This window comes from Balaenoptera borealis (genome assembly GCF_965194805.1).
Source record: "Balaenoptera borealis genome assembly, chromosome: 9".
In the NCBI taxonomy this organism is placed as follows: domain Eukaryota; kingdom Metazoa; phylum Chordata; class Mammalia; order Artiodactyla; family Balaenopteridae; genus Balaenoptera; species Balaenoptera borealis.
Genome location: NC_138873.1, coordinates 19,596,951 through 19,615,557, shown reverse-complemented (window position 1 = coordinate 19,615,557; position 18,607 = coordinate 19,596,951). Strand labels below are relative to the sequence as shown.

General features: G+C 41.4%; 1 protein-coding gene across 1 annotated transcript in view; it reads right to left on the bottom strand.

Annotated features, from left to right (window-relative positions):
• Window positions 1–58: 58 nt before the first annotated feature.
• The window catches only part of SHPRH (SNF2 histone linker PHD RING helicase), a 126,191-nt gene continuing 107,642 nt past the window's right edge, over window positions 59–18,607 (bottom strand). Inside the window, exon 31 of the mRNA XM_082405429.1 lies at window positions 59–18,603. Within this exon, the coding sequence (XP_082261555.1) occupies window positions 18,581–18,603 (23 nt within the window). The 3' untranslated portion in view covers window positions 59–18,580. The remainder of the gene's footprint in view (window positions 18,604–18,607) is intronic.

The following is an 18,607-nucleotide window of genomic DNA, read 5'->3' as shown; positions in this document are numbered from 1 at the left end:
CCCCGGGGCCCGTGGCAAGCCGGGCGGAGACGCGCACGCCGAGCCCGAAGGAGACGCTCACGCCGAGCTCGGCGGGGGCGCGCACGCCGCCCACCGACACTCCCCCGCCTCCCCGGAAGGGCCGTTACCGAGAGTCGGGTCCAGAGAAGTGTGGCCTCCGCGCCTCCCCGTAGGGGGTTCCCACCGGACCCCACGTGGCTCCTGCCCAGCAGGTCTACCAAAACTTGTTCGATTTTAGGATGCTGTATTCCTGAAAAGAATCCTAGACAACGTAGTTTTGGAAATGAGGAGAACAGGCCCAAGAAGAGTGACTTGTTTAACTCCCTAAATGGTAGGAGAAGTAGCCCAAATCCCTTAACTCTGGGTGCATCGGTCTTCCCATTAGGTCACATTTAGGAAAAAACGGGGCAGCTGTCCTTGAATCTTTGATGATCAGGCCTTCCTGCCGGCTTACCAAAAGTTCCCTAGTCCTGTGACTTAGTGCCCGGATTCTTGTAGGTTCTACCTGCCCTGGGACCGAGCTCAGCCCAGCAGGATTCAGGCGTCGCGAATCTCTTCTGGAGCCCTGGCAGGGCAGCCCACCAAGGTCTGCTTCTGTGAGGGACCGTAATCCTCCACACAGACCACAGCAGGGAGGTTGTCTACGTGGGAAAGACAACGCGATCTAGCGGAAAGGTGGCTTGAAGCTGATTTTGCAGGATATTTTACGAAAGGATTGAAGAAATGTCACAGGGCCATATCAAAGAATTAGGGTCCACTTCCCCGCTACTACTACCACGCCTTGGTCCAAGGCCAAGGGACAGAAGGGACAGTGATTCCAAGTGCTGGGAACAGATGTCCCTCACCCCCTCACCTCTACCCCCGTGTCCATCCCGTGGACTCCTGCCCAGTTCTAAGGCAAGAAAAGGATAAAGGGAAGATGGCTGTAATCCTGCCCTTGGCGACGGGGGCAGAGGCAGGAAAACATTGTTCTGTAATCCTTTGTGTGACTAGGTTTTTACCCACAACTGGTGTGTCTTGGAAAAGAGATCACACATGATTTGTCATGCTGAGAAATGGCTCTCAGACATTTAGATTTTAAAGAACTTTTTTTTTTTTTTTGAGTTGGAAGAAGAACTTAGATTACTAGTTTTGAATTGTGCTAAAAAAAGACAGTAAAGATTGTACCAGTGGTATTAGTGCCTCATTTCCTAAATGAAAGGAGATTGTAACACCAATTATTAAGCAAGGACATAATCACCCAGTAAAGGTTAGTTCTTTAAATGAATAAATTGAGCTTTTTGAAAAATTCAGTCTATTTTTCTTATTTTGCCTAATTTGGCTGCAGATGGGCCATGGTCCTTAGTCCCGAGTTTGAGCGCCACTGTCCAGAGAACTAGAAAGAACAGATAGTGAAGCAGGCAGTTGACCCTGCAGGAGAAGATGGGGGTTCCAGCTGCTACACTTGTCCTCCTTTGTTCACTGGCCTAGATTGAGTCACACGTCTGCCCTGTGCCTTAGCCGTCCTCCTATCAAATGAAGGGGCTAGCATAGATGACCTCTGAAGCCCTTTCCAGCTTTAAAATCTCTTGATTCCATGTTTATACTTATTGAAATCTGGGGCTTTCCCCTTTACTAAGTCACCTAGCTGACACGGGATCACCCCCCCACTCCCTCAAGCTGAGTCATTTAGGCTGTAAACCTCACGGTCTTCTTGGCCCCCTCCATGTCAATAATTTCCTGTGTCCAGGCAATTAAAAAAAAAATCTTTCTTCCTGTCCTGTCCATTTATTCCTGTTACCATCCTAGGCAAGTTTGGACTTCTGCTGGTGCCGAAGCAGTCCCTCCTCCAGTGCGTCCCACTTCAAACCCACCACCAACATCATTCTTCCTAAGACATCCATTTCATCTTGTCATTTCTGTATTCAGATATCTATGATGGCTATCTAATGCTCATGGGGTAAAGTCTCAACTCCTGTCTTCAATTGCTCGAAGTAAATCTCTCATTCTAGCTTGATTAGTTTCCATGTTTTCTCCATCAAACACTGTACACTGTCCAATTCCAAGTCATCCGTGCTCGTGTAATAATGATGCCTGAACTTCCTCCCTCTTAACTATGCAGCTCTAACCCCATGTCCTCTGTGAGGGGCTTCTGTAGCACATACTACCTATTTTCAGTACTTTGACCTGTGCTTCATGCCACTGTTACCTGCTTCACAAACGTATGTCAGCTTACAGATATCTCCAGACCCACAGAAGCATGTTTTGCATTATTTTTGTATCTCCCCTCAGTATCTAGCATACCTCCTGTATAATGTAGATGCTTAATGATTATTTGTCACTTCCAAAACAAATAAATGTATGCTTCTCTCATTTCATCCTATCCCCATTTTCGCTTTCTGTCCTATGTTCTAACTCCTCAGAGACTCTTCTCTTGGTAACTTTTAAGAAAATGTGTCTTAAAGTTTAGTGACAAGCAGAAAGAATGCCAGCAATCACAAATTTCCTCAAATATGCTCTTTTCTCTACTATGCACGTATTTGACATGGACTTCCAGAACAAAGCTATCATCTGTGTGGCTTAACCACGGAGAGAAGTGACAGCAACCCTGGCAATTTAAAGTAAAAAACGAAGAAAGAGCAGTATTAGGTTTGACCTACCAACTGCCCTAAAAAAGGAGGGCCTTGCATCTCCTCAAATCACACTCTGCAGACCATCTCTCACAGGCTTAGCTCCTAGTGGCTTTTTTTAGAGGCCATTTTCAAGCTGGAGAAGGTGTAAAAACCATAAGAATAAAAATAACACCAGAAATATAAGTACAAAGCCTAGACACCGGACTAGACTGTAAGAGAGAGAAGTTGTCAGAGAATGCAAATTCAGTTGATAAAGCAAATTCAACAAGCAGACAAATTGCTCTTCCCTTTTTTCAATGTCAGGCAAATAGCATCACCGTTAAAGTAGGTTTTCTTTCCCAATTAGACTGGCCTGCACTCAGGTAACCCAGGGACCAAAGCAACAGACAAGTTAGGACTAAAGTTTGTCATGTGCTAATTAAAGAAAGCATCCTTGGCCTGAGACAAGTGTGAGAGGATGGAGCCTGATTTGCAGCTGTGAAATCATGGGACAATCGGAGTTACCAGCTGGGGCTGTGGTGGGGAATACCATTCCTTTTCTATGACGTGCTCCTAAGGAATTATAAAAGAGAAAGAGCCAATCTGAATCACCTAATTGCCAGAATTTAGAATCTAATAGCTATAATTATATTTCCTATATAGTTTATTTGAAGTATGGAGAATATGACAAATAACATACAATTATATGGTAATTTAGAAACAGCTTGCCAAGGATAATATTCATAACCCCAAATCAACCTTGCAGTTTTATATAAATAATCAAGGGAATTTGAACCAAGGCAGCTTGGAATTTTGGAACAAGTAGAAGACCCAGGTACTGTTCCTGTACACCAGAGACTTGCTATGGGACGTTGTTGGTATTATCAATCATGTAAATTTCAATGTTTTGCAATTTGAGCTATTATAACTGACCTATTAATATAGCTCCTAGCATACAGATTATATGTCCACTGACCAAATAAAGGAACAAATGAACAATTCTATTTCCCAAAAGGCTGTTGAGTACCTCTAAGGTGTTGCATTTATATTTCAGGTGGAACTAGTTTGTGCATGAGCAGATAAGCAGGTAGCCCTCTCTCAGGTGATGTTGTCATATCAATTGTCTACAAATATATATGTGACTTTGTTAAGCTGACAACACATCTTGGGGGTGATATTTAATTTCTATGTATAAATCTCACATTATTCAAAGAAATTTGATATAGATTAGATATATGGGAGAAACCACTTTTAATTTATCCCATAAATGGGCTAACTATTCAGTGGTCAGGCCTACTGTGCTCTCTATTCAATTGCAATGGTAGTAAAGTCAAATGCCTACAGCCAAATGGCATGCTAGTAACAGGAAGTGGGCTCAAAGGGAGTTGTTGGAATCAGACAAGCACACTGTTACTAAGCTGTTACTTAGCTCTAGTCAATAGTTGCTGCAACCTGAAAATGAAGGAAATAGGGTTACCACATCTTCTGATTATTTTTTTAAAGCTCCTGGAAATCTAGATAATTGGGTTAAAGTCACGTAGTGTTTTAAAGTCACATAGTGTTTTCATGTTTTTTGAAAACTTGTATGGGAAAAAAAAAAATCAACAACCACGAAAAAAGCCTCCATCTTCAGCAACTCTTATTTTAGTGACTCATCCAAAAGGTGATGAAAGAACTACACACTTGTTTCTATGTGTAGCATAATTTCCAAACCATTTGAGTCTCACTTTCCTTTGGCTCTAGGTTTCCTGTACTCAAAAGCTGACTTATTGTCTCTTAGTTGTTAATTCTTGGGTAAGTGCTATAGATTGAATGTTTATGTCCCCCACCCAAATTCACGTACTGAAACCTAATCCCCAAGGTGATAGTATTAGGCGTTAGGGCCTTTAAAATGTGATTATCATGAAGGCAGAACTCTCATAAATGAAGTTAGTGTTCTTCTAAAAGAATCTCTACAGCAGTCTCCTCGCCCCTTCCACCAAGTGAGGGTACAGTGAAGTGGGCTCTCACCAGACACTGAATCTGCCGGTGCCATGATTTTGCCACTTTCCAGCCTCCAGAACCGTGAGAAATAAACGTCTCACTTAGTCTGTGGTATTTTGTTATAGCAGCCCCAAAGGGCTAAGAGAGTAAGTTACTTAACCTCTCTGTATGTGGCATACAGACTCTAAGATGACCCCCAATGACTCATGTCTCCTAGTATGGACACTTTTGTGTAATCTTCCCATGAGTGTGGGTAGGAGCTGCGACTTGCTTCTAACCAATGGAATATGTCAAAGGGGTTGGGCTATCACATCCACAATTAGGTTACAAAAGATTGTGACTTTTGTCCTGTTGGCAGACTGTCTCCCTCGCTGGCTTTGATGAAACAATTCATCCTGTTGGGGAGGCTCACGTGGCATGGAATTGAGCATATCCACTGGACAACAGTCAGCTAGGAACTGAGGCCCTCAATTCAATGTCCCAAAGGAACTGAATCTTACCAATGACTATGTACAGGAGATCAGAAGCAGATCCTTTCCCAGTCAGGCCTTCAGATGAGACCTAAGCCTTAGCCAACACCTTGATTGCAGCCATATGAGAGACCTTGAAGCAGAGGCACCACTAAGCCATGCACTGACCCATAGGAAACGTGACATAGTATTTATTGTTTTAAGCCACTAAGTTTGTGGTCAATTGTTGTGTAGCAGTAGATGACTAATATACTACACCTTACTTTTCCCATCTTTAAAATGGGAAAGATAATAGCACTGCCCAGCCCTACCCGCAACATAGTCTATTGGGAGGCTTAAATGGGTTCACCGTGTAAAGTGCTTAGAACAATGCCTGGCACATATGAGCACTCGGTAATGGCAGGCATCTTTTCCTTAGGCAGATTCTAGAGGTGAAGTCAGGCATCTTAGCCAGGAAGGTATAGTAGCAGAAGCTGAAAGAGCTGTTTCTGTACTGCTTCAAGCCCAAGTGACAAATTGTGACATCGTGGTGGGCAGAGGAAAATTCATTCCCACCTGTGTACAACCATGGGGAAACTACCGAAGAGCCTGACAGAGCGACAGGGCTACCTATGGAAACCGGGGGGCAGGGGGGCCATGTCCTCACGGAGGGCACTGGGCATTGAAGAAGAACCAGTGTAGAAGATCATCAGTGGATTTATTCTTGAGCACATGTGACAAACTCCCTGGGAAAACCCAGAAGCAACTGAGCCAGCCTGTGAGATAAGCCTGTGAAGGGTGGCGAGTCCTACCATCAAGATTTATAGCTGAATCCTTCTAGTAAGCCTTGGAGTACCAATCCAAATGGTCTAGAGGCACGGTCTGTTGTCTATATTGCTTATTCTCCCAGAACCTAGGGGATTATGATACAGATGATGTTAAATAAATGTGTGCTAAATGACATTTGTGTTACCCCAATAGTAGTAAATTGTTATTATTCGGTACTTTGAGATGGCAGAACAGTTTTCACAGCCTGACCTTAAACACTGACAATAAAGGAAAGAGGATGCATAATGACATTAGGCTAGACCCTCACCTGCACACAGCTACCTGGGCATATTTCTGGGAGCAGAGGCAAGCTGGTCCTCAGGATCAATGGATTATTTTCCACTCCAGTGAAATATCTGAAATGACCACGCCAGTTACTTTCTCTTGCTAAGACAGAACATTTCCGAATAAATAAATTAACCAGCATTACTTCCATTTCTCTTTAGGTAGACAAACAATTCAGAATGTGTTCAGAATATAGAAGATGAGGCTGGAGGGAAGATATGTGTAAGCAAATCAATAAGTGTGAGTTGATACTAGTGATCACTCAAGTAGGTCAGCAGGAAAGTAGGAAAGACTTGTAATAGGAAAAGTTCTATCACATAAGTATTGAAAGATAAAATGTAGACTTAGGGGAGTTTTCCCAGTAAAAGAAGAGTTAGATGTCTTTCAGAGTGTAGATGAGAGAACAGTAAGACCTAGAAAGCAAGAGTGGGCCTTTCTAATTCTCTCTTCAAGAACTCAAAGGATTAAAGGGTAAGAGTCTTCCCCATTCCCATCAGCTTACAAAGCTGAAGCTAGTGTCTGGCAAATGGCCTCCTGGTTCCTCTCTGGACTGACTCTCCTTTGAAGAAAACAAGATTCTAGCAGAGAATGTGTCTTCTTGTCTTCTTCAAGGTTGGGAAGTCTGAGGTCTACACAGCTGTGTGAAAGACAAGTCCTCTGGGTGGGACACCAGATTATCAATGTGTTTCTTTCTTGACTATGAGGTCTTCTAGAATCACCTATTAAAAGATAAATAACCCTGGACTAGGCAGTACTTTATTTAGAAGGATTATTGACAGTTGAAGGTCTGAAAAAGAAGGTCTGAAACATGGAACTAGGAGAGTCTCAGGGTCTCAGGATGGTGAAAGGATTAAAAGGAGAGGTGGAAGCCTCCAAATTTAGCTCTGAAAGTTTATATCTATAACATATCTGTTTCACCTATGGACTCTGGTGAGAGGTTAAATCTTTCACCCAACAATCCCAAGCCTAGGTCTGCATCTGTTTCTTTTTTTCATATGAATTGCACATTAAGTTATGGTATAATCAGAACCGCATAGGGTACAATTCTGACATCCTCCTCTTAAATTTTCCTTGACGTTGCTGGGCAAGTCTTGTTCCATGTAGAAGTTTTATTGAGTTTCTGGACACAAAGGAAGAACTCAAGTGAATTACCCTTGATATCCTTCTCATGGAAATCCTGGAACTAGCTTCACTGGCATTTTATGTTCCCCAAGGCATTATGGATTTTCATATCACCCATATTTTGTAAGTAGAAAGGACAGTAAAATCAATTTGTGAGCCAGGACCCGAGTCTAGGACCTGACTACCACACACTGTGATTTAATTAACAAGATGTTGAAAACAAACACACATAAAAAATTAAATTAACCCTAAATTGACTTGCAGTTCATTTATCAGAAGCTTAATTTCATTTCCAACCTGAAATGGAAAGATCTAGAGCAAGCCCACATAGGTCATTCATTAAAGCCTATATCACCACAACTCAGATGCCTCATCATCTTTTTCAGGTGCCTAATCTGTGTCCAGAGTTAAACTAGCCACGCCCCCATTCTGCTTGCCCGCTGCTCCGCATATCTTATGCAGAGAAACATGACAAACAGTGTACGCTTCTATCTCTTCCCTTCCTAGTGAGGTCACACAATAATGTTCCTTGGAGAAACAGAACTTACTGATGCCTCAGCACTAGAATAACTTTCAGTTGCTTCCCACACTTGATTAAATGCTTTCAATGTTTGTTAAAGAACATAAACGTGAAATAGAGGAAAGCAGGCTTTGGAAAGAGACAGAAGGAAAATACAGTTAACCATGGAACAACATGGGTTGGAATTGCGTGGGTCCACTTGTACACAGATTTCTTTCAATAAATACAGTACTACAGGATCTGGGGTTGTTTTAATCCAACGCAGATGTGAAACCGTGGATGCAGCAGGCCGACGCTGCGATTTGAGCATCCTCGCATTTTGGTATCCACAGAGGGTCCTGGAAGCATTCCCGCATGGATAAGAAGGGACAACTGTAGTACTTTTCAGGGCTGGCCATAATGCAAAGTGCATCAAAGTAAATGCACCTGATCTAATTGTTGTACAAGCTTATAGTTAAGAGGGCCCTGGCTTGGCATAATATAAACAGCAACATTAAAGCATCCTTGAGTTTGACCTAGATGTCTAAGAAGATATGGACCTCAGGATCAGGGATGGGAGCGGGTGGATGGTAAAAGAATTGGCTGAAGAGGGAACTGGTCAAGAAAGTCTTCTTTATTCCCTGTGGGTCTCTGAGGCACAGGCAAACCTGGAAATATCCACAGTAACTTCCAGCCTCAGCCAGACTTTGGTTCATTCAGAGCAGGTGCCCTGAGCCAGAAGGGATGGGACTGGCCCACACACTGGGTCAGGAAAAATATCCTTACCTTCACCCTCTGTTCTTGCTTCCTCCCTTGAAGTCCTGACTTAGACACCATTGTTTTGCTCTGCTTTATTCACCAGCAGAGACAAGTCTTTCCCCCCGAAAAAGTCAGGTGAATCTACCTTGATAAGTACAATTAAACGAAGCTAATTTTAAGTGAAGAACACCTTACATTTGTATAATACATTTTAAATTATTTCAAACTGTTTTTATGACCAATTATTGTAACTTCACTCTCAATCTCATGAGTAACTCAAGTTGTCCCTACTCAGCATTTGGGGAAATAGGGACAAACAGCGTTCAACCGAGCTCGATCTCCAGGTCTCACAGCACAGAACCACAGAACAGAAAGTAGAGCTGGGGTCTGCTGATTCTGTATTTGCCCTCTTCCAGGAACAAGACAAGCAAATAAGTTGGACCTTAGAGATAATTAACCCATCATTTTATAAATGAAGACACTAAATGCAGACACTGAATTCTTGTCCAAGGTCATGGTGTTAATCAGTGCAGAATCAGAACAGCTGGAACTCAGCAAACCAACTGTCTGACACCCGTACCACTTTGAGGCAGCACTTCACGTGAAAAAGAGCAACATACCGTGTGGAACTGATGCCTCCTTTTTCAGAGTGTTTAGAAGGTTTTCTTTCTGGAGTTGTGCAGCTCACAACCAGTAATTCCAAATGAGGTGGCCGGTATGCCCTACCTCAGTATAGCCGCTACACATTATATACTATACAGGCTAATGAAAGATCGAGTTTCTTTACTGATAAGTGATATTAGATCTTCTCAGCGTGGCAATGAAATCAGCGTTTCAAACTTTGTACATGGAGAGAAGAGGCAAAGGAATTACCTACTTGGGAGGTTTTGGTGATGGGAAGATTAAGAACTAGGTCCTAAATCCATTCTATAGGCATCAAGGATTTGTGGGTTAAGGACAAGGGTGTTCAGTGGAACGAGAAAGATACCTATGGTGATTGTGGGGATAAGTAGATCCTGGAAGGGGAAACAAAGCAAACACTTTCTTCATATTTTTTACAGTGGTGCCTAGATTGAAGTTGATTAGAAAGGTAGTTTAGTTTCTAATTTTAGATTGAAAGACACCTCAAAAAGTCATCAGATTATAATAATGTTTTACTGTATTTGTGATTTAGAGAACAATGGCTTTAAGTGTCCCATTTCATTCATAAATCCATTTAAATAATAAAGCATTTCATAAAAGGCTTCTACGATAAACCACACAGGAAAGAAACTACTTACTATGTTTTAATACAGGAAAAAGATCATGTTTGGAAATGAGGCATTTAAGCTTAAAAAAAAAATCCCACATCTCTCGCAGAAGTCAGTCAGTCCAAACTGCTTACTGATAGTTTCTGCAATTTGCCCTGATTAATATTAGTTAAATATTTGATTAATATTAACAGCAACTTTAGACTCAGAATGAGCTGCTGAAGGTGCGAAAATCAAGGAATTTACTGTCGTTCAGAAGTGTTGGAGGCGAGGAGAGAAAAGCAAGGCAGTTAGAGGCAGTGCCTGAAATACAACCACTTTACAGATGCCTGCTCACAGGAGAAGGCAGGGCCAGGGCCAAGCTTCTGTCCCGTGAGCTCTGAGAGGCCTTGCTCTGCTCTGACCTCCCCCAGCCTGTTTGCCTCTGGCTGCATGACCCACGCTCCCACGCCAGCTCTTTCTGGAATGGCTGTTGCTTGCTGCCTCCTGCTCTGGCCCGAGCCAGGCTGGCCCTGGTCCACTGGTTTTGTGGTGATCCTCTGCCGGTGGCTCTGACCCTCTTGCCCAGACCCTCGTCCTCCCTGACTTCCTTAGGAATGAAGAACGGAGGCATACTAAAAACCCGAAGACTATATACAATGGGAGGATTTTTTAAAATAAAAGTGACTCCATTATAAGAGGACTATGTAGCATAAAACTATTAAGTACTCTGTAATAAGATCCTATATATGTGCCTACTATCTTCCCCTATGAATACATTTGCATTTACAAGAGTTTGAGGCAAGATTACATGAAATAATATTTGTGCAATAGGTATAGTCATTCTAAATAGAAGAGAAAGAGCTCTAAAACCAGAAGGCAAAGAACATTTCTAAGAACAGACAGCAACAATGACAGAAATTTACAGAGGTCTACAGTTTGTACGGAACACCTTAAATATTTTAGGTTAATGTAGGAGTATGAGGTAAATCCGTGATAATAATGGCTCAGAAGCTCAGGACTTCATAAGTTAAGATCAAACTAGAACTAGCTTAGAGGTGGAGCATTAACATTTAAATCAGTAGACTTTGGGTAAAGCAGATTACTCTCTTTAATGTGGGTGGGCCATGTCCAGTCAGTTGAAGGTCTTAATAGAAAAAGACTGACCTCTTAGGGACGAAGGGATGTCAGTCAGCAGATAGCCTTTGGTCTTGAACTGCAACTCCTCCCTGGGTCTCCATCTTGCTGGCCTACTTTGCAGATTTTGGCCTTGCCAACCTCCAAAACTGCATGAGGCAATTCCTTAAAATAAATCTCTCTCTGTTATATGTATCAGAAGAGATACAGATCAGAAGAGATTATATATATAATTTCTTATCTATATTTCATATGGATACAATTTGTATGGTAAATTATATATATACAATGTTACATATTAGATAAAAATTTAATATATTTTTATAAAAAAAATGTTTTAATATACATATGTCTCCTGTCGGTTTTGTCTCTCTGGAGAATCCTGACTAGTACAACTGACTTTTTATCCTATTTGATCAGTGTAATCTGAATAGCCTCAAGGAGTAATGCCAAGTAGACTTCATTGTTGTTGATCTGCTTTCCTAGTGTGTTATTATGTATTAAACACCACAGGAAATAGTTTGTTTAAAGCCAGAAATAAATTTTATTTATTTATTTAAAAAATTAGGCATTTCTGCTTTGGAGCAAGTAATTGCATGAATACTGACCAATGTTCTTTTCTTTGGGTTAACAAGTGTTTAATAATTGCATACTTTTCTTTCCTCCCTGCAATTCAAGTGATGGTTATGGTTTTAAACATTCTGATGGTTTTAGTTGCGACTATGAGTGTCCCAACTGTAGTTTAGACAACAGAACAGACCCACTGACGATGCCCTCGTTCTATCAGGAACTTGTTTCCCAGGCGATGCTCACCTTTATGCTTGCACTGCAGCTGCCCTTCTACTCTTGGAAGTAAACAAATGGAGGGAGCAGGAGGGGGGACACGAGGAAGAGTTTGCCCTGGACGATTGGTGTGATGTTGGGCAGAGTGTATTCTAAGCTTGACCGAGGCAATACAAGTGCTTTTAAATTCCCCACCCCTTGCCACAGGCACAGGCTGTGACAAAACAGGCAGGAGCAGAACCAGGCAAAGGCAGCTTTTGATTTCCTATTACCTCTTCCCTCCCCTCTGCACTCATCACTTTGTAATGACCTCTGGGTTCAAAAACATGTGCGTTCCTTCCCAGAGCTGATATTCTCCCAGCTCCTCTGGTTGGTGCAAACCTTCCCCCTGGTTCCCAAACAGCCCTGTCTTCCCTGAGCACCTATGTGCACACTGTCTCTTGTCCGGGGCCCAGGGGGATAGGCAGGCAGGTTAAGTGGAAAATGTGGACAAGATAATAGATCCCTGATTATCTACAGGCACACGTCAGAGATATTGCAGGTTGGGTTCCAGACCATCAATAAAACAAGTATTGCAATAAAACGAGTCACAAGAATGTTCTGGTTTCCCAGGGCATAGAATCGTGATGTTTACACTAGACTGTAGCCTGTTAAGTGTGCAACAGTATTATGTCTAAAAATACAATATGCATACCTTAACTTAAAAATACTTTATTGCTTAAAAATGCTAGCCATCAGGCTTCCCTGGTGGTGCAGTGGTTGAGAATCCGCCTGTCAATGCAGGGGACACAGGTTCGAGCCCTGGTCTGGGAAGATCCCACATGACGCAGAGCAACTGGGCCCATGAGCCACAACTACTGAGCCTGCGCGTCTGGAGCCTGTGCTCCGCAACGAGAGAGGCCGCGATAGTGAGAGGCCCGCGCATCGTGATGAAGAGTGGCCCCCGCTTGCCACAACTAGAGAAAGCCCTCGCACAGAAACGAAGACCCAACAGAGCCAAAAATAAATAAATAAATAAGTAAATTTATAAAAATGCTAGCCATCATCTGTGCCTTCAGCGAGTCTTTGTGCTGGTGGAGGGTCTTGCCTCCATGCGGACGGCTGCTGACTGATCCGGGTGGTTGGCGGCTGCTGAAGCCTGGGGTGACTGCGGCAACTTCTTAAAATAAACAAAAAATGAAGTTTGCTGCATCGATTGACTCTTCCTTTCAGGGACAATTTCTCTGTAGCCTGCAATGCTCTTTGATATCATTTTTCCCACAGTTGGACTTCTTTCAAAATTGGAATCAATCCTCTCCAACCCCACGCTCCTTTATCAACTGATTTTGTGTAATGTTTTAAAGCCTTTGTTGTCATTTCGACAATCTTCCCAGCGTCTTCACCAGGAGCAGTTTCCACCTCCAGAAACCACTTTCTTTGCATGCAGAGCAGCACACTCATTATTTCTTGTGGAATGTATCGCCATAAACCTTCAGTTTGTAAAAAATGCAATATCTGCAAAGCGCAATAAAGTGAAGTATGCCTGTGATATGTTTTCAGACTTTTGATTCATCGCAATTGCACTAATCCCTTATTATCCAGGAGCTTTTGTGTATGTCACAGTATTTAACCATGTCCACAGAATGCAAGAGTATCTTTTAAAATATTAGTAGGGTTGTTTGTAGAGTGACCTTATATTTTATCATTCACACCAGAACTCTTCTGAGAGTAAAAGGAGGCACTGTTAGTAATTATTCAAGACAAAACAGCATGTGTAGACCTCTGGTTACCAGGCACTAACTTTTCTTGCTTTCTCCACTGTTGGCCAAATTTCTCTTAATAATACCATAAGCTGCTCTGTGAGAAGGAGGTATTGTGGTTCTTTTATATCTAAGCACCCAACTGTCTTTTGCTAAGAACTGTTCAAATAAAAGACAAATTGTAATTATCAAAGCCTATATGTGAAAAACATCTTCCAGTGGACTTAGTGGTATACACAGACCAGGGTTCTGACCCAGAAACCAGTCTTTACCTAGAAAAGCTCAGGCAGGGTGAAATTACACTTAAATACATTTAGGAACCCAGCAGAGAAGTTGGGAGTAAATGGGAAAGCCCACCATGCATGGGTCAGCTCCTTTCCAGGCAGCTCACATCTTTTAAATCTATGGACCTCACTTTCTGTTTGGGGAAGAGTCCACGGTGTAGCCCAATCGAATCTAAAGATGGAATAAAATTACCTTTAATTTCATGAGAAATAGTATATCACACTTCTAGAAGGAATGAGGGATTGGAGAGCATGTCAGGGAATCAAACTCATGATGATATTGAGATTCAGCCTCAAAGATACTGGGAATTTCTGTCTTAAACAATACAGAAAGAAGAGAAACTGCTTCCTTTTTTAGTCTCTGGTCTCTTTCACAACCTTGACGGTTAGGGGATTGTTTAACTTGTGAAATGCCTTTTGTACAATCTGCTCTGGAGGCATTTTGTTTATGGTCTGATACTGTGCCAGCTTTTTCACAAATCAATCTTTTTTTAACAATTTTCTCCCTTCCTTCCTTCCTTCCTCCCTTCCTTCCTCCCTTCCTTCCTTCCTTCCTTCCTTCCTTCCTTCCTTCCTTCCTTCCTCTCTCTCTCTCTCTTTCTTTTCATCTGTCTAACATGAAATTACTGGCTGTTTTCTGTCTGCAGCCTTTTCTCCCTCCCCACCCCTGCTCCTGCTTCTCCCCTGTCTCCACTCTCCAAGTTGACTACAAGACCAATAGATTAAGAGTAAACATGTATTTATTTAACAGTAATTGAATAAAGGTTTCTTCCACTAAGTTATACATAAAGATATGCTTGTCAATATTTTATTAAAAGCATCTTACGTAAAGAAAATTCTGATCATAAGAATTTTCAGCAATAAGCAGTGGGTTTGGTTATATAGCAAAATGTATAAGTTTCAGAAACAGACACTAGCCTTTTAATTTAGTCAGTTCCCAAAATGTCATTCTGATTCTTACTGGATTTTTCTTTGCCTTCTATGTCAGCCAATTAACTTCCATTAAGATATATTCTGAGCGAAGTATTTTTGTTTTTGTTTTCACTGCAAATAGTATGTCAATTGATAACCATTTGAATTTAAATAAACTAAGTCTATTTTAAGATATGTTTTAATACTAACAGTGCACTGGGAAATTCTTTGCGATTTTAAACAATCTGGCGGTAAAAGAGAGAGACAAATAACAGCATTATAACGTATTCTTCAAATGTATGGACAGAACTGTGGAAAATTATTTTCTAAAGATGCTTGTATATTTTAGCTATTGATAAAGAAAGTTTTTCTTTATTTGACTTGCCTGTTTAGAAGACATCTGCAACTTATTTACGTATTTGGTTTTTTGCTCACTCTGTACTTTTTCTTTCTGGAGAACCACCACATTTACCCACTCCTCATTCATCCAAGTTCAACGTAGCATGTACCTAGGCCAGGTCAGTTGGGAGATCCCGACTTCACTCCCCTGCACACAGCAGAGAGTTCAAGGATGGGAAAGTAACTCTAATTGCCAAGAGGAGAGGTGCTCCCTTTCACTGGGACCTGCAGCCATAAGGATAATGGAGCCTGGAGTGGCCAGGTGTCATCTTCGCCAGCACTTGGAAAGAGGCAGACTAAGAATGAGGACAGCACAGCCAGAGATGGAGTAACGAGCCTGACGACAGCGCATATTCTTCTGAATCTGTTCACAGCCACCCTGTAATAGCCTGTCTGGTTACTTAAGACAATAAATTCTTTCCTTTTTTTAACCACTCAAAGTGGTTTAAGATCGATTTCCAACCTAATTTTGAGAAAGTTCCAATGTACCATTAATTTTTAATTGAAATGCAAAGTCACACAGTCATGTTTGTTAAGACAGAATATAATTTTTATTTCTTTTTGCACCCCCAACTCCAGTGGGAAGCGTACCAGTTTGCTAAGAGCAGAACTGTAGTATATTTGAACTGTGATATGGAGTACAGATCACTATAAGAAATCTCAACAAACCTGAATATCTGCGTTTGTTTTCTAGATTTTTTACTGATTATTTTCAATAGTTGTTTTATCCTTCCCAACTTGAAGGCAGCTAGAAAGAACTGAGAAGACATAATGCCATAGATTATACTTGATCAAAGATCAGGAACCCTGCTGTTGCCACGTATTAATTTAAAATGTCTTAGGCGTTGTTTTATAAGGCTGAAATGGGGACCCTTGAAAAATGAGCAATAAATGCAGGGACCCAGACAGAGTCCATGTTAATTTTATATTACTTAAAAGCCTCTTTTGTCTGGATTTAGCTTAGCATATGTCACACCTGGTGACAAGTCACTCTTATGGAGAGGGCAGTCAGGTCACCACATTAATCAACCATTGTATGAGCTTTGTTCTTAACCTTGCCAGCTTGTTGTGACTATGCAATTTATACTCCAGGGAAATTTTGGTTTGTCATTCTTACTCAGTTAACTTACCCATGAAGTTTGTCATTATAACTTGAATTCTCTGGATCTAATACCTTTAAAAATAGAAGCAAGAATCTCAGGGTCCTAATTCTGTCGAATGAGTCACTTTTTGTTTCTGCCAACGACCCCCCCTGGGAATCGGTCTAAGGTCTAAATCCTATAAGAGTCATGGATGAATTTCCTAATGGCTTATGCAGGTGTGGAAATCTGTGGCTTGGGAACAACTTGTGAGTTGCAGAATGAAAGGAAACATTCCTTCCTCAACCACCCAACATTTTAGCATCAAAAGGACAGTCTCATGCACAGAATATAGAGCACCTTTATGAAGTAAATGTTAGCAAATCACTTTACTCTGAGCCTTAATCTCTCTTTTATAAAAATGACAATACACTTTGTAAGCATGTTTGTCGTGGAGAATAAATGAAGAGTCAGTATACATGAGGAAATTTAGAAATTAAGGCTTGACAAATGTGTCCTTCCTTTGGGATCTGGTCCCATTTGCCTCTCCAGTCTTACCTTTCACCATCACCTGCCCTCATCCCTCCAAACTCTATACTTACTTAACCCTAAACGCTATCCGGTATCTCTTGCTTCAGGAAGCTTTGCAAATGCAATTCACTCTGACCCAGCGTTTTCCCCTTTCCCCAAACCCTGCTGAAATCTGGCTAATCACCCCTCATTGTTTAGGTTCCAGTTCTTATCCTACTTTTTTACTCTCCCCAAACTGGATTTGGGTATTTCTTCTGTTACAGAACTTCATATATGATGTGGTACTTGTCTGTTTTTTTATTTGTTCTCTTCACTAGCAGGGCTTTGCATATCAAACCTGGCATTATGTGAAGGATACCTCGGCAGTTTTCAAATTGGATAATTATAGACCTAAAATCTGACTAAGAGAAGTAAATGAATATGACATGGAAAGTTTAATGTTGAATTCTTCATAAATAATATTCCATATTCTCAACTTTTTCTTGTATGATGATCTGAACCCAGATGAAGAACTGAACTTGAAAATAAGGAACATAACTTAGTAACATCTACCATATTAGTAATGTTTCTTCCTGATTAGAAAGGGATGCTATTGTATATGGTCTTTAAAACTGAAATATTTCCACCTTATCTATTTGAAACAATGTTTCAGAAGATAACAGTTGTGTCTAGTCAAGTGGGCTAAACTTATTTGATCAGCATGTGCATAAAAGTGTGCTGGGTAGGGTGGACACCAAGAAGATTTCTTCTGTAATCCATACGGTCTTTAATGACCCCTGTGGGGGAGGCCATGCACCTGGCATATTAAAGAACAGATCAAAAATTGAAAATAGCCCAAAGAATCCTATATTTTTTGCTTCCAGGGGCTCCGACAGTTAACCACATTTTCAGGTCTTATGCTTTTCTGGTTGCAACTTGACTGTTAATTTTCTCTAAATCAACCTTCTGTGTGAATATGGAAAAAACTGATTAGGTTTGTTTTTTAGGTGTACTACATAGTGATTTGAAATTTGCATCTGTTATGAAATGATCACCACTGTAAGTCTAGTAACCCTCTATCCTCATACAAAGTTATTTGAATATTATTGACCATATTCCTTATGCTACATATCACATCCTGGTGGCTTATTTATTTTCTAACTGAAGATTTGTGCCTCTTAATCCCTTTCATTTATTTTGCCTTCCCCAACCCTCCCCTCCCCTCTGGCCATCACCTGTTTTTTCTCATCTATGAGTCTATTTTCATTTTGTTTTGGGCCAACCCAGAAGGGAGCTCTGGTGGAAAGATTGGCTGAAGAGGAGTTCCACGTTGGAGAGAGATGGCGATTGCCGTGCCCAAGCAGTGCCTGAGAGCCGTCCAGGCTCCTGAAGGTACCAGAGCTGGAGCATGTCAGCTCACCGCACCTCTCCACCTGAACGGCAGGTTCTTTGTATCTGTGTGGCACATCTCGGCTGTCCTATTAGTAATGAGATATATCTTAAATTTTATGTTTAATTCCTTCAAAAGTGCCTTTAAAGATTTCTTTTGTAGTCTGCACTGTCCTTACCAACTATAGGGACACTGTGAACATATTGAATAGTACAAGAGTAAAGGCTGTTGGGCTCCTGAACTCAATCCACTTGAGAGTCATATCTGAGTGTCCTGGGGGCCATAGTTTTCTACTGGAAAGCTTTGCATGAGATGATGAGGTACATTTATGACACAAACTCGTATTTCTCAACTGGAGGAAATAAAGCAACACTGTTCAAAACGGTAATATGTACTAAACCATCTCACGGATAACTGTGGCAAAGCTGAGGTTATTACAAAAAGATGTTTGATGTAGTACCAGGGACATTTCATGCCCCTCTGCAGTTCTGTGACATCGGTTTGGATTCTGATATTCTTGCTTCCTCTTTCCCTGCTTCCCTATCCATCCATTCTCTGTGCACGACTTGATAGATAGATACTCCATTTTATATCATCTCTACCTAGGAACATGGAACAATCGGTTCTGT